The sequence below is a fragment of the Folsomia candida genome, unplaced genomic scaffold (genome assembly GCF_002217175.1).
Source record: "Folsomia candida strain VU population unplaced genomic scaffold, ASM221717v1 Fcan01_Sc003, whole genome shotgun sequence".
NCBI classification, from domain to species: Eukaryota; Metazoa; Arthropoda; class Collembola; order Entomobryomorpha; family Isotomidae; genus Folsomia; species Folsomia candida.
The window spans coordinates 12,031,186-12,053,046 of record NW_019091195.1 but is presented as its reverse complement, the minus strand read 5'-3'; the positions used below and the strand labels follow the sequence as shown (position 1 = coordinate 12,053,046).

Genomic DNA, 21,861 nt, shown 5'->3' with positions numbered 1-21,861 from the left:
TAGATACTGAGGAATATTGAGGATTAAATTAATTTTGTTGTTGTGTTTTTAAATTACTCCAAAATTAAAATGGTTGGACTGCTTGCAAGTGACATTGCCATCTAAGCAGAAAATTAAATTTATCAACACATTACCTTAAATCTTGTTTGAACAGGATAGAACAGGACGAAAGGATTGAGTATTAACTCAATCCTTTCGTACTAAAATATTAAATTTTAAATTAAAAGATAGCAACCTGCAATTTTTTCATTTGTGACTTGGACAGCCAGAGATAGCTGTGACGCCTAGCCCCTTGAAGACTGAATAATTGTAGCAACATCCTTGCTTGTTGTTTCGATTTTTTGTATGAATTTCCGTGAACCTATTTTAGAGTGAAAGAAAACATTGATGTAGTCGGTGTAGCTTGTTTGAGAATGAACCTTTTTCAATAATGATGATAAATGACTCGATGACTCAACAATGATATTAAATAACTCACCCTTGACGCGAAAACAACGTGGTCTTCCACTGACAACGTTGGGAAAAGCATGCATTTCTGGGGACAGATGGAAATAAAGTGATTGAGAATATCGGAGTACTCGTGAACTTTCAGATTCTTCATTTCTACGAAACCACTGGTCGGATTCGTTAAGCCGGCAAGCAAGTGGAGAAAGTTTGTTTTTCCCGAACCCGCAGGTCCAACGACGGCCAAAATTTCACCCTAAAATTAAAAATTGCTTTATTTCCAACAATGTATTGGGCTACATACTTAATTATAAAATGCATGTCTAGCTGTTTGTTCGAGACCTCAAAAATGTCGACGGATATATTGTCCAGAGAGATTTCATACGATGCTTCAGTTGCAAAAGTTTTGCACAAGTTTCGCACTTTAATGGTGCACCTTAGATCTATCGGTGGCCGCTCATACATTTGTGGCATTTCCTTGTAATTAATTGGCGGTGGTGGTTTCTGGTGTTCCGGTTTTGGTTTATTCCTCAACTAAAAAAATGAAATTTACAAGTGTGATAATATTCAATTATCAATCACTGGAAGATATTACGATTGAGTTTTAGTAAAACTCACTTTCCACAAATAAGCCCATGTAATGGACGGTGCATATGGTTTAGAAAATACCCGATCAAAGTAAATTGTCAGCAGCAAAAATATTGTAATGGTGTAGACAAAAAGGATGCAACAGATTGGAATTGATGCCATGATGTATACTTCTGTGTCGATAAGAACAGGAAAATCATACCATTGTAATCCATTTTCTACAAACAAAGGATGCAAATACTGCAACAATTCATGGCAAGAATCTACATACATAACTATAGTACATACCGTAGAGCTCGTATTGCAAGAATACATAAATTCCGTTTGCAAGACACCATTGGGGGTTAAACATGCACAAAATAAAGTTGGGAACCCGTGTTAGAATCCGCAATTTAAATAGCAACATTGGCAGCAGAAATGACGCTAGAGATTTAAACACGGCAAACATTCCAGCCGTTGAAGCTATGCATTCGAAATTCAAAAATATAATCATACAAATCATTAAGTATGTGAACGAATTATCTACTTATTGTTCAAAAATTTACACGTATGTTATGATCACACTTACGACTAGCACTAAAGAACTGGACCAAAAGCAAATTTTCCGTGTACTGGGCAACTCCATGAAGAAAAAAGAACAGCCAAATAATTACGAGGTGTTCATAGTGGAGAATAGAATGGTCAGCAAACGAGTAGTACAGGATTACTGCCATAAATAAGGATATCAGTGAAGCCAAGACACACATGTTCATGCCATAAGATATCCAGTGAAGGGCTGGGGTAAGACCATGCAATTTCAAAAGTTCCTATCGCAAAAAATATTTAGCATCTCTTAAATCTTTGCTTGCGAAAAATTTGAACGTAACACGTAGCAGTAATTTGCGACAAATGTTATTACTATTTTGCCAGCCTTAGTTTCTTCTGCAATTTCTTGCACCACGGCAAAGTTGGTGCAAACATAGGCAATAATTATTGCAAGCACGATAGAGATCCAACTCTTGAATTGAATACTTTCATCCAAAAATACGGGATATTCGTACATTTTGACATATGGCGATCTCCCAGCGGCAGAATATAATTCTTTAAACTGCAAATGTTCGTACATGTATTATTATTTCCAAGTATTGCAAAATACTTAAATTCAACCAATGTGTATCAATCAACGGACAAGTATCTCACATCACTATCTTGTAGAATCATTTTGTTTTCAGTTGATACTTCAGCTTTGACCATTTCAACCCTGAAAGGTACCACAACGCTTGTATCTTTCATCCCATAATTAAAATTGATTGCTTGTTGTGCATACGTAAAACCCATACCACGTAATGTCAATGGCTAATTGAAGTCCTGAAAAACCTGTACTAATGTAGGGCGAGACTACAAAAAAAATTAAACGATTTCTTGTACATATAAATTCATGGCTTATTATTTAAAAATGAGAGGTATGACAATTAAAGTACAGTAATTAGTAAAGTCAACCTTCATGACGACTTCTTGGTCTACTGGAATGTTCTACAAACGGAAAGTTTTCATCCGTGTTTGCAGTTTCTGGGTAAAACGTACGAATCTACATAATAAGCATTGCTACTTCGATAATGTGTTTGAACTTTAATTCTTTAAACTTTAATTTGTTAGATAATATGCATAATAACCGTGTATCGCAGTTTTGCTGGAAGTGTTTCATTAGCTTCTATTTTATCTCTAAAATCTTTATGAATTCCTCCAAATGAAAAGACGACACCATAAGGATATCTAAATGATCAACAACCAACCAACCAATCAACTTATGTTAATGATCACAGGCAAGAAAGGTTTTGGTAATTTGAAACCTTGTCTTCTCGTCCTGTTTGTCCCATTGCGTTTTTAGTGCATTGTCCAGTTCGACTGGTGTGGGAACGCCGTACTACAAATATTGAAATTTACTGTTTACCTATTGGCATCTAATTATCTACATTAGGATTATAGCTTACAAATTTGGACTCTTTTGTTCCTTGCACATCCACTTTGAGAAAATCCTCAACTTTTGACATAAGATGGTTGATAAATGTGTTATTTGGGGTATACACAATGTAATGATATCTTTGCAAAACCTGGAAACCACAAAACACTCAGATCTTGGAGAGGATGAATCAATGCGTTCAGAACAATTGTGGTACCCGTTTTCCAGGCTCAGCATCTGGATCATCGTCACAGAATGCATTGTTTGAGCATACATAGTTAAGAATCTGTAGTAAAAATGGAGTAGAATAAAATAAAATCCGTTTCTGGATCAAATTGCACATCGGATGCACCTTACCCTTTTCTGTGACATTGGCTGATATGGATGAACTATAGCAGTAAGTAAGATAAAACCCAATGCATATTAATTTACACAGCATCAATGCATCATGCATATAAACGTAAGTATAGTGGAACACATGAATTACATGGGTTTCCTTCCGGGACCTTTTTGTCTTCAATAGTAAACTGAATCATCCATGTGTTATTCAAAATAACGCCGGCACAAATCACTGCTGCGCAAATTATAGGGAACGCAAACTCCACGAATGTTAAAAACAGTTTGCGGTACTTCATGATGAAATTGAGCCAAATAAGAATGACCAGCTTTCTCCTCCAGAGCTTGAGATTTGCTTGTTCTCCTCCCCCTCCACCGTCCTCCGTCCTCCCTTTGCTCTTCCGAATCAGCCTTTGTCTCAACCCAGTCAGAGTCATGTCCGAGGAGTCATCATCCATGTCATGCTGCGTCATGGTCAACTTTCCGGCCAAGTCCGGGATGGTGGTGGCCGTTGATGTAGATGCAGTTGAATTCTTAGGCTCCAAGTCGGGCAGGTTCACTGCTTTCTCATTTACCGCAATCACCGGAATGGGAAAGTTGGATGACGTGGGCATTTTCCACGTACTGGAACGAAATGTTTCCAGATTTTCATCATTGCGATTCTTCTTCGATCCGGAATCCATATCGTAACTTTCAGTGCTTAAATTAAATAGCGATCGAATTTGAACTCAATTTAGGCATTGAAGTTGATCAATATTATTTGACACTTTATCATTCTATACATGTTCAAGATTGTTTGACACTTTATCAATCTATAAGGTTACGACAAATTCCCGAGTTACAAATGAATTTTCATTTTTAAATTGTCGTGGGTTACAGTTTATTTTTTAGCCCGAGTCAGGGCTTATGGAACCGTCATGTCCGTCCGTCTGTCTGTCTGTCCGTCTGTCTGTCCGGCACGATAGAGCCAAAACGGCTGAACCGATTGACTTGAAATTTTTACCACATGCATATTGGACAAAATTAGGAAACGAGTTCGAAGATGGGCGAAATCGGTCCAGTGATTGACCGGTGGGGGTCATCGGAGTAGGTGGGGTCTTATGCACCAAAATTTCAAAATTGTCGTAGAAAGCTGAAATTTGGCACAGAGGTTGCTAATGGCTCCTACTAGATAAAAATGACTTCAAGTTGGAAAAATTTTCATCTTGAGCGACCCTATGGGGTGACCCATACCGATTTTTAAAAACCATCATATCGAACTGAAATTTGGTGGAGAGGTTGCTTATGGGGTTTAATGAAAGAATATGATATGATATTGGTAAAATTGTTATCAGGAGCGACCCTATGGGGTGACCCATACCGATTTTTAGAAATTGCTTTAAAAAGATGGAATCCGGCACAATGATACTTAATGGCTTCTAATTAAAGAATATGAAGTTAAAAGTGAGCAAAGTGCAACCAGAGTGACCCTATCGGGTGACCCATACTGATTTTTCAAAATCGTTATATTGAGCTGAAATTTGATATGGAGGCTGAAAAAGTGAAAACCACTGTTGGATAGTACATGCATACAGCTTAGAACTTCATGATGTTAAAGAAGCCCACTGGTCATGGTGGTCAAGGCACATGATTTGTAACTAATTCAAAAATTTGGTACCAAATAGTAGAAACTATCTAACAAACTTTTAACCATCCACAACACGGAAGTTGGTGATATTATGTCGGTCGGAAAAAAATTAGAAGTGGGCTCTGACTTATTGATTCAGGGACTATGTCCCTGACTCGGGCTATATGGAGTCTGCACTGTAGGTAGGTTTTTAATATTTTGGCTGGAGAATTGGTTTTTCGTCCATGGGAGAAAAACCAATTTTAAAATAATTTTAAAAATGAATTTTTATTTATAATTCGACCATTTGTCGCAACCGTTAAGGGTAACTAGGCACTAAATGTCAATCAATCGTGATACATGTTGCGACAAATGAATTGTTTCCAACACAAATTTTCATTTTTGAAGAAATTAAATTTTAATTATTATGTACTGAAAAAATAGTGTGAGTGGACCGTTGCTAAGTTGGAAGATTGAGATCACCCCTAGGTCAAATCCGGGTCAAGTGATCCCACACCCTCCAGTAGGGTGTCAATCGATCGGTCTAGATCATACGATCACTTTGGTATAATTATAGAATTTTGTGAGATAAGAATTGGCTGAAAAACTTATATTTTGGAGATATTCTTCAAAATAAACGTTTTAGCTATCGAAATAGTATACTCGAGATTAAAAAATCAAGCTAAAAATTAGGATGATTTCCTCCTCAGGGGAGGAATTCAATTGTAATATGCTTAAGCATGTTTTTTGCTTAGGCAATGCTCAGCGTAAATTTTGCTTAGCAAAAAATGCGATTCAGTTCATTTTGTGACATACGCATGCCTATTTCAAACATTTGCGTATTCTTGATTTCTTTTGCTTAGCTCTGCGTAACTTTTCCTAAAGGTCAACAAATTTCATTCGCGCGAGTTTTATTGTTGTGTTATTGTCTTTACCACATTCTGCTCATTTATTTAATTAATTCAAGTCATTAATTGACTTGATAATGGATCCAGTGGATTTGAAGATGGAGGATAAAATAAGTAAGTAAATGAGGAAACAAAAATTTGTCCGTATTATTCCTTATAAGGATTTATTTAAAAAACCTACAGTGCCGACTCCATATAGCCCGAGTCAGGGACATAGACCCTGACTCAATAAGTCAGAGCCCGCTTCTAATTTTTTTTCCGAATTGACCGACATAATATCACCAACTTCCGCGTTGTGGATGGTTAAAAGTTTGTTAGATAGTTTCACTTTTTCAGCCTCCATATCAAATTTCAGCTCGATATAACGATTTTTAAAAATCAGTATGGGTCACCCCATAGGGTCGCTCCAGATAATAATTTTACCAATATCATATCATAGTCTTTCATTAAAACCCATAAACAACCTCTCCACCAAATTTCAGTTCGATATGATGATTTTTTAAAGTCGGTATGGGTCACCCCATAGGGTCACTCAAGATGAAAATTTTTCCAACTTGAAGTCATTTTTATCTAGTAGGAGCCATTAGCAACCTCTGTACCAAATTTCAGCTCTCTACTCCAGTTTTGAAATTTTGGTGCATAATACCCCACCCACTCCGATGACCCCCACCGGTCAACCGCTGGACCGATTTCGCTCATCTTCGAACTCGTTTCCTAAATTTGTCCAATATGCATATGGTAAAAATTTCAAGTCAATCGGTTCAGCCGTTTTGGCTCTCTCGTGCCGGACAGACAGACGGACAGACAGACAGACGGACGGACATGACGGTTCTATAAGCCCTGACTCGGGCTAAAAATTGTTATTTACCTCTTTTTCTCAGAAAGTAAATGACGGCCAAATTTCTCGGTTCGAGAATGTGACGCTCTTGTGGAGGCTGTTGGATTGCATTACGACGCAGTGTATAGCAAGTTCAGTTCGAGTTTGACGAACGAACGGAAAACGAGGCTTGGGCACCTCGTCGCCCAAAAAGTCAACGCAGTGACCTTGGCGCGCCCACCTCGTGACCTCGTGGAACTGAAAAAGAAGTTCCGATCATTGAAGTCCACAGTCAAGAAAGTGGAAATAACAAAAATGAAATGAGTGACTGGCGGAGGAACGGCAAACTTGCAAACTTTAGATCGGAAGAACCCAAGAGCAGTTAATACTTTTGATTTAGAAACAAAATTTAGCCTAGAAAATAGTTACGCTAAAGATAAAAGTGGTCCGGAGCACTTTTAAAGATAAGACAGTTCTGAGCATATTTTTTCGTAATTGAATTGTAATTTTTGCTTAAGTGTTTTCCTAAGTCTACTTTTAATTGAATCGCAACTTTCGCTCGCTGAGCAAAATCTGTGCTTACGCCTTGCCTATTTACCAATTGAATTCCTCCCCAGGAATTAAGTCTCTATGTCTGCCTGTTCAAAAGTTATTCAAGGTTAAAGTCGTTGGGCCCGACAAGGGGACTTTGGGCCCAAAGATTTAAAAATGAAAATTTTTTTTCAAAATAATTCATTTGTCGCAACCGTATGGGGCACCGCCCATAGAAACGATGTCAGTTAGTCGTGGAAGTTGATACATCGAAGTGGCGACAATTAGACAGTGGAACTAAACTTTCACAGAGAATTCAAACTGTTTCCATGCCGTCAAGAATTTAGGGTAAAATCGCGCTTATCCCAACTCTGGGCTTATGATTACTTATGAAACCGTCATATCTGTCTGTGCCTGTCCGATTAATGATTACACCCTTCAACCTTTGATTGACTTTGGTCACACTCTGACTCTACTCTGTTATATCAGAATCTGAGGACTCTACATACGAATTCATATTTTTAAATGGCATTTAGCTTGTTACCCATGTCAAGCGGTTTTGTTTTCTAGATTTTGACTCAAACTAAAACGATGAAATCAGAAGCGGTTGACAGAAATATAAGCATAATAGTCAAGTCTGAATCCGGCTAGGCATTAACAATTGCAAAATAAATTTATTCCGATTTTCTGAATCAGCCAATCAGAAAATCGGAGTAAAATTATTTTTTGAAAATTGTGGAGTATGCATGCGTATACTCGTAACGTAATAGCAAATCATGAACAAATCACAGACTATGGATGCAGTTATATAAATGTGTTAATAATTTTATTTATACACCTGTTTTATACTTATTGAACATATAAATATCCAAGTGGTGAACTTTAGAATAAGTTCGTTGTTTATTATTAAGTAAATATGCGCCAAGCCATGTATTTTGTGCATTAAGAACATATCATAAATGTAACGCTTTGAGAACAAAGACGGAGAATATCACAGCCTGTTACTCATTATTCTCATGCTGAGTTGACAAATTAAATAGTGACCACCCATTGTTGTCCATAAACTAAAACTTTGAGATTTCTCGATGAATGTAGCATACACAGTAATTCATAATTTCCTGTTCTTTGAACAAAACCATAAAGAGATGCCGCAGTGACTGGGTTTGCAAGAACGACCTTCGTATTGACTCGATTGCACATTTGTGTAAATCTGCTGAGACACAATTAAAGGATTAGTATAACTCTGAGAACAATAAACTTAAAGTTTAGTAGAGTCAAGATCTTTCCCCTCTGTTACCTTCAATTTAACCCAAATTGGTGTCACGTCTTAACCTTAACCAAACATTATTGTTTATTGTTATTTATGCATTAAATCATCCATCTGATGCAAGCGTAACGTGAGAAAATAATGGGCAAGAAACATAAACTTTATGCATGTAATGCTGCTGCCTCATGAAAAATGTCTTTCGTAAGTACTTTTTATGTGTCCATCATTTCATATTATTATCTGAAACCAAGTCTCAATAAAACCAAACAAAAGTGAATTGTTGCATTTTCAATTTTATTGCTCTTCCCATAACACAATAAGCATTTCACACACTTATTGCGTTCCCATCAGTCAGTATGATCATCAAACAACATGCAAGATTGTTTGTGGTGGTGTAATTAGTTCAATCGAGAGTATGTACATACAAGTGCACGATACACAGTGTACTTGCACTGTGTTAATAATCGCTGTTTAATTTAATAAAAGCATGCTTGGTCACTTAAGGGTGACGATAGTCGTGACAGTCGATAGTCGAGATGAGGGCCGGATTAGGAAAATGAACCTAAGGTTGATAATAATCTCAACAATTGCCCAATATTATTATGCATGTATGGAAGACAACATTGTTGGTCGTGGGTGAGTGGCGGAGATGCTGGTGAATGTAATTTGAGACATATTATTACACGAAAACAAGCAAGTTGAGTAATATAATATCTTGAATTTATTTTACTGTAAAAATATAAATCACGTTTCTTTGTTGGGTTTTCTTTAATGTATCAGAGACTAATTACACGGACCTTTGTGTGTGTGTATGTGTGAACAAGGACCCCTCGCTTCTGCTGGTCGTGTTAAGAGTCGTTCATGGTAGATATGTAGGTTCATGGGAAGATAGGTTAAGGGAAGAAGTAGATTTTTTGTATGTATTTATGTAGATCATGATGATGAGATATGAGGGATCACTGGAACTAAAGGTAACTTTCCTTGTGATCAAGATAGAGGTTTTAATTGACATCGACATTGATGCAATCAACGGAAGTATTAGTTAACTACAATATGTCAACTAAGGACTTAATTTAGTAATATTGCCCTCCATAGGATCCTGAGAAGTCTGGAAGTGGAGTAATAGAACAATTCATTTACATAGCTTCAAGAGAAATAAAAATCCAATTTGAATTCGATGAGATAAAACGACGAGGCTTTTAGTTTTATGTTAAACTCATGAAAAAGGGAAGACTTCCTTTTTCGATCAACAAATGAACATGTAAAGTCCCGATTAATAAACTTTTTGTATTTGGACAACCTCCGGTTGATCACTAAATGCTTTTCGTCTTCCAAATATTGAAATGCAAACTAAGTTGATGGTGGAAAGATATTTGGACTAAAATTTCCTTTCAAAATCACAATAATGTATTGTAATAAGCTTTCATACGATATAAAATGATCATTTTAACTAGAGACGCACAACGAATACTGCACATGCAAAACAGAAATCTTCAACTTCACATCCTCCGCACACACATGATGCAGACGCCTAGGTTTTTAGTTACCATGTCCATATCCATGACCTCCGCCGTAATGTCCTCCATGGCCGTAATGTTCCTTGTGTACTGGGACAGGGTAGGGCACCTTAACTGGAACTGCGTAAGGGACGGGCTTCTCCACATGCACGGGAACCTTGTGATAGACTGGGTATGGCTTTTCTACAGGGACATGGACGTGCTTGATCTTCTCGTGATAAACTGGGTAGGGCACATGTTTAACGACGGGCACTTCGACGGGAACATGCTTGATTTTCTCCACCGGGACATGCACGGGTACTTCGACGTGTTTAATGACTGGGTATGGCACGTGAACATGCTTAATCTTCTCAACAGGGTATGGCACGTGGACGTGCTTTATCTTCTCAACAGGATAAGGCACGTGGACGTGTTTGACTACTGGATACGGAACGTGTTTGACAACAGGAACCTCTGGACAAATTTGACAAAGCAAAAGTCCGTTTAAAATAGGTGAGCAACAAGGTTAAGAAAACATTTAGGAGGTCGTAAATTCTAGGATAACTTACCATGATGAAAAACCCTGTGATCGAAATGGTGAGCAGTTACACCCCCGTGATGTCCATGTCCATAGCCGTGGCCGTAGTGTGGAAAATCGCCTGCCGTAACACTGGCTACTGCGGCCAATAACAGAAATGCCTTAATGCACTGCATGTTCGACCAATCTCAAATATTCGGACAAAAATAAGGATGTTACTGCTGCAATGGGATCCAAACTCCTAATGACGGTGGACAGTGGATTGTCCAAGGAGTTTATATATAACCCCGATGGAGGATACCCCCTCGCAATAAGTACGCAAGACAATGGCAAGACTATGCAACTTTATGGGGAGTGTGGGAGAAGTGAGAAATAACAATTGGAAGCACTATATGGATCGGTTGTGAACTAGCTCTCATAGCATTATTGCACAGAATTTGCTAATAAATTGGCTGTATTGTCGAGGAGGTGGCCGTGTGTATGCATGTGCATGCATTATTGTAGGTAGTAAAGAGGAGAATCTGTTGTGGTGTTGCAGGGAGGGCCACTTACTTATTCTTGTACACAAATAGGCGCATAAGACCGAGATGACCTGAAGTTTGATTACTAAAAGTATGTAGAACCAACCAAATGTTATGTTACACAACTGCTAATGTAATTTATCGACTATGCTAGAGATACGCGTATGTAAGCAGCCAATGCGTTAATTCATTGTTTAACAAGAAAATCAGCCAAATTGCACATGACATGCAACTACAAAATCACGACTCGAGTTGAGCTGACAATTATTCCTATATTCATAAATAAAGAACGAATAGCATCATTATCGCGTGAACTTTTGATCATTTTATATTATTTGCAAATGAGGTAAAAAAATATTTGAAAGTTTGTAATAAAATGATCAAAAGAGGTTTTAATGAATGAATGAAAAATCCATAAATATCTCAACAAAGCTAATTGAAGTGCATTTATTGCGTTGCATGCGTTCACGATTTTTATTTTATTGCTCAATTTTCCCCTAATCTGTTTGATTTTGACCTTGTTTCACTTCTGTCACTTGTGGACAATCATCATTATTAATGTCGTCGTTGCAATGGGTGCACTTTTAATGATGAATTATGTGTTTATGATATAAAGTCTTCACGTTCTGGGTTATAGTTTAAAAAAAATTAATGTGGATTTAATGAGAAAAATTGCACTTTGGGACAATAGTAAGAATTGCAACATTTCCAACGATCCCACACTTAGAGCAGCAGAATCATATATTATTTTTGAAGTGTGGTCTACTAAAAGTGTTCTGTATGAAATGATGAAGACTTATTTATGACGAAATGCAATCGTGTTTTTAGTCTTGGTGGGATGGGCATAGTTCACCCTTGCGTCACCGCACATCATGCTAATTATTTTCCAGCCACAAACCTATCAATTTGACATTTTACTACTCTATGTGGCGCTTTTATACGTGGCGAAACAACGGAGGTGTATTGTTTCTATAGGCACAATATTTCTATTGTCAGTACATCTGTGAATAATTTTGAAATATTTACTTATTTCAACCATTGTCAATTTTGATTTCCGTTATCTGGAAGAAATTTTCATCAGTTTGTTACACTCTCGCCTGAAGATGGATTGTTTGAAGCGTTTTGGGGACACAATTGGAAGCAATGGCAACTTTTTCCACCAATGGGCGAAGCTGGAGTGGAATATGATTTTCAAAATTGCCGTGAGTTGTCAACAAGAATAGTATTTTCTTTCACTCCATAATTCAAATAGCTAATTTGCTGCTCCTTCGATTGCATGTGAAGTTGGAGGAGGCGATTTTGACAACGCGTTACGGGCTGCTTCCAGCAATGATCTGCACCTTCAATGCGCTTCTTGGCTACGACAATTTAATTCTATTGTGGACGATGAGCACCGTGGTCGCTTATGTAATTCGTTGCAAACGGTTGGCGGTAGAAAATGCATTGGGATTGCTTTCTCCTATTGCAATGGTATCAATATTCATAAAATTGAGCAGTTAAAATGAGTTTTAATTAGTCTTGTGGTGTCTTTCTTCTACCAGGTTCGGTACGTAACATTCATGCTTCTCATTTCAATATGTTCGTGGATCTCTGTGATGACCAAATCTACAAACAAATCTAAGGATTCAGCAGAAATTCCGTACAAATTTCTCGGCTTTCATGCAACGGTTACGGCGAATGTGGCATTGTACCGACTCTACTTTACCTTCTTTGGAGTTTTAAGCAATGCTGCAAAGAAGTTTCAAATGAAAAAATCAATCAAGTCGAAATACGAAAATGTTGAGAGCGTGGACGACAAAGTGACCAATTAGCTAGGTGAAGCGGCTCAAATCGTAATCAAGTTATTATCGAATCTACATATTTATTTAAACCCTGAATAGTTGAAATACTTGTAATTGTCGAATCGCCAAATTTATCAGTGCTGCAACAGCAATAAATAGTATTTAATAGTTGTCTATTATGTTACGACTTATTGCTTCCTTGTCTAAAACACTCAATTCCACGGATAATTCAAATCTAATTAAAAATTTACTTTAAATGCAGTGTTTCTTTCTACATTATGCAGAAATAAGCAAGTTATGCAATTTTATATCTACTTTACTTGGAGGTTGACAGCTCGAGTCCAATCTAAGTAGCCATTTATTTGGAAAACGTGTTGTGTCCATTTTTCTTTTGGTTTAATTTGCCACGATGCATAGAAACCTTGTTGGGCGATAGTCACGATTAAAATCTGACTTCAGTATTGACCGTCCACCGTTGCGCAAGAGACATTATTAAGTGTAACAAAGTTAATACACAAGTTCCAACAGGGAGAAAAAATTGGCGTCGGCTAAAACCCAGCATTTCCAATTTCCATACTCCTGTCTGCACACACAAAATCTGTCAAATTTATTTGTATTCATTCAAATTCATTAATTTTTAACTAAATGCGTTTATGCATTTCCCTATTATGCTATGTTGGTGCAACTCATTAAATGTACAATAGGCACGGTGATTGTTGTTGTGCGGTGATTGTTGAGGATTGTCAAAAAGTCACTGTTGTTAGTGAATGATATAAAGAATAATTTTGTTGGCTGCCACTTTTTAAGTAGTTTATGCCAATGGGCACATGTTATAGTAGTCACAGAGGAAATGCGGAGATTTATAATAACTAAATAAATGGTGCATCTGATTAAGTACGCAGCACGTTATCGTCTCAAATTTCTCACGACGACGAGCAGTTACCTTCTCACCACTGAAATGGGGACAACTTCCTATCTACCTTTGCCACTCACCCAACCCAATTTTAATTTTTGTGATAAAGAATTCATAAGTGTATATACATATGTGTCCCCCATGGTTTCCTACATACATATCCTTCTGGTCGGCAGCTATTTAGAATTAAATTGTTCTATTTCGAGTCCATGTAATGTGCATCTAAAAAAAGTATTCAATCTGCTGCAACATTGCTGATGTATGTGAACTTAAACTATTTACTACCCACAAATTGTCAGCTTAGTTTTAGTACCATTGAAATAAATAGGTTAACGAATAAAACTTTTCATTACATTCTTGCGAATATGATGATCCGGATGGATAAATGCTTTGGTCATGACTTATTTCACATTTTTGTCACATTTTATATACTACAATGACGGTTCCGCATTATTAGGATGCAAATAAATCATTTTACATGCCATTTTTATGAGTATGTTTTTGAGTATAACTAAAAATCAAACTTGTTGTAGATGGTTAAATAAATAAAAGAAAATGAATGGATTTACAAATTGTATTTTTAAGTCGTTTTATTAATTACATGCTTTATGCATGATAAACAGAGTCCGGATACAAATGTTTTCCCATTGAGCCACAACATGAGTAGGGATTGATAAAAACATAATATTTGGCCGGACTCTGATGATAAACAAAGATCTGTCTTTAATTAGTAATCTATATTTTAACTAATTTGAGTCAGTCAGATCAAAATCATTTTATCAAAGTATGGAAAAAATTATTATGGACTGTTACATTTACCTGCCCGCTCACGTATGCTATTTATCTGTACATATGTATGAATGACTTTTGGAATATATATATATATATATATCTGCCCGTTCATAGAACTTTCACTAACAATGGAGGCGCAAACCATGTTCAGCCCAGATAATTTTTTGACCTTATTAGTTTGAAAGAGCAAGTCTATACAAACAACATTTGGTTCGGCACTTGAGCAGATGCGCAAATTTCAGCACGTTATGGGCGCCGCAAGTTCGCAAAAACGCACGATTTTTCGGGAAATGCCCAGCGCGAGCTCAACTTCGTGTATTTTTGCGAACTTGCGGCGCCCATAACGTGCTGAAATTTGCGCATCTGCTCAAGTGCTGAACCAAATGTTTGTATAGACTTGCTCTTTCAAGCTAATAAGGTCAAAAAATTATCTGGGGTGAACATGGTTTGCGCCTCCATTGTAAGCTTCGAAATTTCGAATTACATTCACATACATACAGCAGGATGATGTGTCACGTGGAAAATTCTTTTGAAATCCAAGATGACACTCCCGACCGGACAAAAAATCTCCTACATTCGTCGTAAATCAAAAGGAACACCGCAAAAGGAATTGATGCCAACCACGATTCGTATCTGCAAATATGTGCTTCATTAGTTATTTTGTCTTAAAGTTATAATTTATATTATCGAGTGCATGATGTCTTTACTTTAAAGGAACAAAACTGACTGCAGTGTTTACATATGGGGTGTAAATGAAGATGCATGGTATGGAGATCATAAGTACGAGACCGACGTTCATGAGGTTGTTCCTGCAAGTGATAAATATATTTAGTATGCAGCCACATGAGAAATAATCAATATCGAGAACTCCATTGTTTTCAAAATCTTACTTCATCCCTTGCTGAAAAATTGAAAGTCTTCTTGTCTTACAACAAATCGCATTTGCAAACTGTGTTATCACAATTGATAAGAAAAAGGCAGTTTGTGCTTGCTTTTCTAACGTCATTCGAGTGTCATAACTCTGCATAATCAATATAGGATATGACGAAACGTTTAGTAAAAATTAGTCTAAATTAAACTGCCATATGGATAGAATTTACCCATTCCTGTCCATATGAATCTGATAGATCGTTCACTGCCGAAGATTCGAAACGACTTTGACTGAATAATAAATCTTTGGGTAGCCATCCATTACACGCAAATGTACAAAAGTAGGCGAAGAATCCTCCTAGAGTTTCTAAAACTCCTATCTGACCATACGAATATGACAACATAGGAAGCGTCATCAAAGTGTCCTTGTTGGGATCACGAGGTTTTAACTTCATAATGTCCGATTCTGCAGATTCATGAGCTGGAAAGAGATATGAAATGCATGAACAATTAAATCTTAGCAAATGGATGATTAATGACGTACCCAATGCCACTGCTGGAAAAACATCCGCACCCAATGTGCTCAACAGCATTCCAATTGTGCCTGAAATTATGTATACGATTATACCCAAACAATACTATCAAGCATTGGAGGAACAGAAAATTACCCATTGGTAACGGCACCCGAAGAATTATGTACACCCAGTAGCAGTACATTTCTGCCTGAAAAATATCATTAACGCAGAGATGCCATTAAGCAAGGGGTTCGAGGAACCACTCTGGAACGACTGAACGTATGTATAAATTAAAGGGAGTCAAGTCAGCTTACAACATTGTCGGCCATTGTGTACCGAATAAGTTTCTTCAAATTATCAAAAATTAACCTCCCGTCTTCAATTCCGCTGACAATGCTGGCAAAATTGTCATCCAAAAGTATGAGATCCGCAACTTCTTTCGCAACTTCAGTTCCACTCCCAACAGCAATACCAATGTTGGCTTTCTTGAGGGAACTGGCGTCGTTTACCTGAATATATTCATTATATAATGAATATTTTTATGTATTCATTTTTTATTAGTTTTTTTCTTGAGGGAAAAAAACGCGTCGTTACCCCATCGCCCGAAACAGCTGAAATGTAAATATCATTTGCATTCATACTCATACAGATAACACAAGCCATTAATGTCGCTTACCGACAATATGTCCTAACTTTTGATAAGCTTTCACAATTTCGTATTTTTGTTCAGGAGAAGTGCGGGCGAAAACCAATTCGTCGTATATTCTGTTAGAACAACGATCATAAGAAATATGAACATAATCTTAAAAAAAGTAAGCACATTTTCTTACGAAATACAATATTGCAATTCTTCAGGAGACATTGCTGTCAATTCAGAGCCTGTAAATACTGCAGCTTTAGCAATTTCTGGAGGAGTGTCAATTTTATTCGCCATTTCTTGTGCAGTTTTATTTCCTGTCAAATATATATCACTTCTATAGAATAGTATTCACCGATAATGGGCAGATATTATACATTGCTACTGGTTGCTCATACATTCATCTGTAACTGCATCATGTACTTACCTGGAGATATTATGTTAACAGCCCTCGCAATTGCAGTAGCTAAAATGTTGAAGGTTTTTATTTACATAAGATTGAGATATGTGCACTAGTATTAGTACCACCGCATACCAATCTCAAAATAAATGCTGAAGATCTTACCTGTAACAGGGTGATCTCCAGTAATCATTGCAATTTTAACTCCTGTAGCAAAAAAAAATTGACTTGGAGACATTTAAATTTTAGATTTAGCTGAACACAACCACCTATCGTCATGTCATGTTAAACTGTCCAAGTTTAAACATATTGTCATTTTAAGAAAATTTAAAAAAAAGTAGCACAGTACCTGCAGCCTTGCACCTTAATACTGCATTTGGAACGGCTTTGACGAATTTAACGAACGAGAAAAATTAAATATTGTACAAAAAAATTAGTAATACAATATATCAATAGGTACCGGATCGAGGGGGATCAATTAGTGACATGAGTCCAACGAAACGCAAGGCATTTCCACCGATTTCAAAATTATTTTCGTCAAACACAAAATTGTCTGGGAATTGTTGGGACGGCAATTGACAGTCACAGAATCCTTTTTTTTATCAAATCAAGTAGTCGTATTATATATTTAGTATGTATTACATGACATAAAATGCATTAAAAATTCACCTAAAACTCTTTCGCCTAGTGAAGCAAATTTTAAGTAGGTGTCTTTAATTTGTTCCTTCATTTTGAAGTCCATAACATGCTCTACTTCTCCGATCAAGACAGAACTGCATAGATCCACAATTCGTTCAGGAGCTCCCTATATTCCAGACCAGATTTTTGATTGAAACTTGCCTCATTTGAAATGGTAACTCATCAACAAATTGTGTTTTGTATGTACCTTCATCACTAGCATAAATCCTTGTTCTTTACCACATGACTTGTGCACTGATATTTGGTATTTGCTTATCGAATTGAAAGGTATTTCAAAAATTTTGGGAAAGTTTTTTCGATATTCTTCCACACTTCCAAATTGTAGCTCCATGCATTTCAAAATAGCAACTTCAGAACTGTCCCCTTCCGCTTCCATTGACAATATTGGCACATTTTGTCCTGGTTTAAACTTGGCCTTGCTGCATAACATTCTGCAATACAAAGTAACATAGATATTTTTGCATGTCGACCATGTGCATGAAACTGAAATTGAGGTTATAGAAACACTGACCCAACGTTTGCAAGCTCGAGGAATCCAGGGTCACTGACATTGTAATTTCCTTTTCCTTTAGCATATTCCGTGGTGTCGGCTTCTGCTATCTTGTTATTAAACCACAAGTGTGCAACTGACATTTTGTTTTGTGTCAGAGTACCGGTCTTGTCCGAACAGATTACTGATGCGGATCCAAGCGTTTCGACCGCGTGTAGCTGCTTGACCAGACAATTTTTCTTTGCCATTTTCTTTGCCGCAAGAGCCAGTATTATTGTGAGCGTCACACTTAAATTCTCAGGAACATTACCTTAAGAAATATTCGTCAATGTGATATTACCTTGATAAATTTATACCGAATAATATGGTAATTACCAACGACGATCCCAATGACAAAGAATAAAGCATTGAGCCAAGAATATTTCATCCAAATTCCGATTCCATAAAATATCACTCCGAAGAACAGAGACAAGGTTGTCATCAAACGTATTATACGGTTCATCTCTTTTGCTATCGGACTCTCTGTGCTTTCAACTGAGGACGCCAATTTTGCAAGTCTTCCTATTAACGTGGAGTGTCCAATTTTGATAACGATTCCCTTCGCAAATCCTGAATGCAAAGGACATAAATAGCGATGATAAAAAAACAGCTTAGACCAAAGCGTTGAGACTCAAACGGCTTCATAAATATACATAGGATTTTGATGTGCGAAAAAATTACCCTGAATTACACTTGTTGAAAAGAATGCCAAATTTTTGGCATCCGACCATTCGACCTTTCGACCGTCTGCGTCTTTGTCTGTACAAATTGCTGTTCGGCTTTGCGGATCTGACTCGCCCGTAATTGATGAGTTGTCCACTTTAAAACTTTGACATTCAATTATTCGAACATCAGCAGGTAGTTTGTCGCCATAATTTAGCTGTGTGTATTTATTTTTAAAACAAGATTAAAATTGAATAATAAATGTCTTAGCTGACGTTTACATATTATGATGCTATATAAAAATAAGCTCGTCGTATTACCTCAATAATGTCTCCAACCACAATCTCTGTGGAATCGAGTTGAATCCTCTGACCACTTCGTATCACTGTAACAGTTTGGGGGGCCATCTTTTTAAATGACTCCATTACACGATTACTTTGAAATTCTTGATAATATGAAAAGCTTCCGGCAATCAAGACAACCACGAGAAGAGATACGCCCGAGTATAACTGATGGAGCATATTTTATACTCTATTATTTACCTACGTATGCATGTACCTAGAATCTACTTCCTAAATGTAAAATAAAACCGTACACTTCCTGTAGCATCATCCATATCGTTTGTCATATACTGGACAACACCAGCCCCAATAGATATCATCCCACAAACCCACAAGAGCAAATTTAGACCCATAAGAGTATTTTCCAGAAACTTGAGCCACTCTGATCTCTTTTTCGCCGTATGCAAGATATTTTCTCCAAAAGTTGCTCTACTCATCTTCACCGCATCATCAGATAAACCCTAAGAACAAGTAGAACTGTAAATCATAATAATCATGGGAATGAAATATTTACATTTTCCAAGTCCGTTCCATAACGAGACGCCAAGACGCCAAGACTTATCCTGTGCTCGTCAATGTCCCATCCCGCCCTGTAATTTACGGAACGTTTTTTCTCCCCATTCCATCCCTCTAAAACGAATTGTTTCAGCTATATTAAGCAAAAGGATTGGAAATTGGACATTTAAATCGGCTAATCGTTAAAAATGCACATATAAATAATTTCTTATACCTCTGGCTCAATTGTTTTATTAAAAGCGAATCGTAATTTGCCAAGTTTTTTCGACTTTTCATCTCCTCCATCGTCCTGATGAAAATTACAGCAAATTCCCATGAAGGTGAATTATTATACATTTTGCCAATAAATACCGAAAAGAATTAAAGTCTTACCTTTTCTTTAAAGTTATAAGAACCCTTGTTAAATCTTTGGGTTTTCATTTTTGAAAAACTAACTATTAAACTCACTATGAAAATGCTTAATTCCACGTAAGTGGACGTTAACTGATAGCATTAGGCATCTCAAACCGTTATGCACTCCTCACTGAAACTGTTCTTGTCTAACTCACCTTTCTTTCTGTAACTTATTGGAGTTTATATCCTCAAGATCGCAAGAAAACCTTCCAGGAGCTAAATACTTATTAAAATAATGATGCAAAAAGTTTCAAGCCACAAACAGTTTCGTTTCACTTTAAACTCATCGGAATTTGAATGGACTTGAATGAAGTAATTATAGATTCTCGCAACTTAATACACAAAGCAATTAGTATGATAATCCAGTTAAGCTAAAGTAATGCAATGCCATGAGATTTCTTATTAGCCAGAAATAAGTAGTAACAGTCCTGGGCTGGATGAAATATCAACCTTTGTGGCGTGGGGTGCAATAACTGACCATTGGCATTCGAAACTGAAAAACGTTGCAGTTGTTATTCTGTTCAGAGCAGTAAATAAGTTAAGTCATCGCCTCGTCGCATTTGCCTAAATAAATTTCCTACTGGACGAAGATGAGATGAACAACAAGTATGGTTTCTTGAATGATAAACATGAATATACTTATGCTAGGAGTAAAGAGGCAACGTGCCTCCAAATCTACTCCTGAAGCTAAATGAAACATAAGTCTCGGATCGTAAACATGATATGCCATTTCTATATTGTGTTCACGTGTTGAAGATGTATCCCGTTCCTAGAAATTGTAGAAACGTAACAGATTTTGAAGAAGCGATATTTAGTTGTTAACTTTGGTAAAAACAAAATGCAAAATAATTATTGGTCCAAGACCACAACATCATCTACGCCTTTATTTTTTCAAACTCGTGATTCTTCGAAACACTTGAATTCATTGGAATAATAAATATGTAGATTATAATCTTGACCATTTTTATACTTTATAAGTTAAGTGAAGGATTGGAAATGCGCTTCTCTGTAAAAGTACGCCAGGAACAAAGCCCATCCATTGGAAGAAACTCTAGTCATGTCCAGAAAACGCTTTCCAAGCGATCAATTTATATCCCACTGCCAAATGATCATTAGAGACAAGAATGCAATACTGTGTACATACTTGCGTATGTTAGTCTCCGTATTTGACAGGCGTGATCAGCTACATACTTAGAATGCCTACAGTTTATCACAATAATGAGCTTTGACCAACCGAAACCACCAAAAACCGCATAAAACAAGTTCAGTCACTGTACCCATAATTACTGTCACAAGTATTTAGTGGTATTTTGATGATCTAATATAAACCAATGTATGGCTATATTCTTAAATGTTTCGGAACTTTGTCACATTCCATTGTATCCGAAGTCTGCCTAATTTCTTGGAAAGAATTGCTTTGACTTGTTAAATCAAGACAACATATAGAATAGGTAGACGTATGTCTGTAGATATTTTCTGTATTTTCCATGAACATATATATGCAGCATATAAAGATGCAGACAGTATAACAAAGCCGCATGTACACTTAATCTAAGCAGCCCGATTTATCTATAACATAGCAAGCAGCTCAAACTGTTTGAAAACTTGTTTCCCATAAAGCATACAAGATAAGTAAACATGTTGCCGCTGTAATTATTTGTTGTGAAAAATTAATAAATACCAATGTATTCGATTTCCCACAATATAATAATTACACTTATATATTTATAAGACGGAGCATAAATTTCGATGCAAAACTTTTTGGTGTAGTTATTTAATGCTCAGAGTGCTGGAAGAGAGAGTTGTGAATTGGGAGCACAA

The 21,861-nt window shown here is 36.8% G+C and overlaps 4 protein-coding genes across 14 annotated transcripts; 1 reads left to right on the top strand and 3 right to left on the bottom strand.

Moving 5' to 3' along the window:
* Positions 1–220: 220 nt before the first annotated feature.
* On the bottom strand, positions 221–3,990 carry LOC118434833 (ATP-binding cassette sub-family A member 6-like). The gene is made up of 16 exons (XM_035849206.1): positions 3,459–3,990; positions 3,329–3,360; positions 3,189–3,257; positions 3,003–3,122; positions 2,862–2,935; positions 2,685–2,784; positions 2,512–2,599; positions 2,352–2,409; positions 2,212–2,272; positions 1,931–2,119; positions 1,601–1,838; positions 1,321–1,494; positions 1,063–1,250; positions 787–978; positions 479–700; positions 221–361 (listed from the first exon to the last, which is right to left on the bottom strand). Exons 1-16 carry the CDS (start codon positions 3,988–3,990, stop codon positions 221–223), a joined length of 2,478 nt encoding a protein of 825 aa, XP_035705099.1.
* Positions 3,991–9,134: 5,144 nt separating this feature from the next.
* Positions 9,135–10,736, bottom strand: LOC110847535 (valine-rich protein). The gene is made up of 3 exons (XM_035849833.1): positions 10,502–10,736; positions 9,984–10,406; positions 9,135–9,544 (listed from the first exon to the last, which is right to left on the bottom strand). Exons 1-3 carry the CDS (start codon positions 10,644–10,646, stop codon positions 9,510–9,512), a joined length of 603 nt encoding a protein of 200 aa, XP_035705726.1. The 5' UTR covers positions 10,647–10,736; the 3' UTR covers positions 9,135–9,509.
* A 1,101-nt stretch (positions 10,737–11,837) lies between these two features.
* Positions 11,838–12,956, top strand: LOC118434991. 2 transcript variants are annotated; one of them, XM_035849926.1, is made up of 3 exons: positions 11,838–12,193; positions 12,276–12,461; positions 12,533–12,956. In XM_035849926.1, the coding sequence occupies exons 1-3, from the start codon at positions 12,095–12,097 to the stop codon at positions 12,800–12,802; spliced, it is 555 nt and encodes a 184-aa protein (XP_035705819.1). In that variant the 5' UTR covers positions 11,838–12,094; the 3' UTR covers positions 12,803–12,956. The 2 variants fall into 2 exon arrangements, with proteins under 2 accessions (XP_035705819.1, XP_035705820.1); XM_035849927.1 differs by lacking the exon at positions 12,276–12,461.
* Positions 12,957–14,257: 1,301 nt separating this feature from the next.
* LOC110847285 (sodium/potassium-transporting ATPase subunit alpha) lies at positions 14,258–21,849 on the bottom strand. Of its 10 annotated transcripts, none has more exons than XR_004834437.1 (26): positions 20,020–21,849; positions 19,862–19,936; positions 19,646–19,780; positions 19,386–19,592; positions 19,111–19,299; positions 18,809–19,007; positions 18,464–18,697; positions 18,110–18,398; positions 17,786–18,029; positions 17,569–17,704; positions 17,360–17,491; positions 17,249–17,284; positions 17,065–17,106; positions 16,927–16,965; positions 16,693–16,816; positions 16,539–16,627; positions 16,457–16,473; positions 16,177–16,371; positions 16,016–16,070; positions 15,892–15,951; positions 15,578–15,828; positions 15,368–15,498; positions 15,185–15,286; positions 14,962–15,110; positions 14,505–14,529; positions 14,258–14,384 (listed from the first exon to the last, which is right to left on the bottom strand). XR_004834437.1 is itself a non-coding variant. In XM_022094207.2 (26 exons), the coding sequence occupies exons 1-24, from the start codon at positions 20,065–20,067 to the stop codon at positions 14,990–14,992; spliced, it is 3,150 nt and encodes a 1,049-aa protein (XP_021949899.2). In that variant the 5' UTR covers positions 20,068–21,849; the 3' UTR covers positions 14,258–14,384; positions 14,505–14,529; positions 14,972–14,989. The 10 variants fall into 10 exon arrangements, 9 of the variants coding, with proteins under 9 accessions (XP_021949899.2, XP_035705918.1, XP_035705911.1 ...); XM_022094207.2 differs by having other exon boundaries at positions 14,972–15,110; XM_035850025.1 differs by having other exon boundaries at positions 14,976–15,110.
* Between the last annotated feature and the right edge of the window lie 12 nt (positions 21,850–21,861).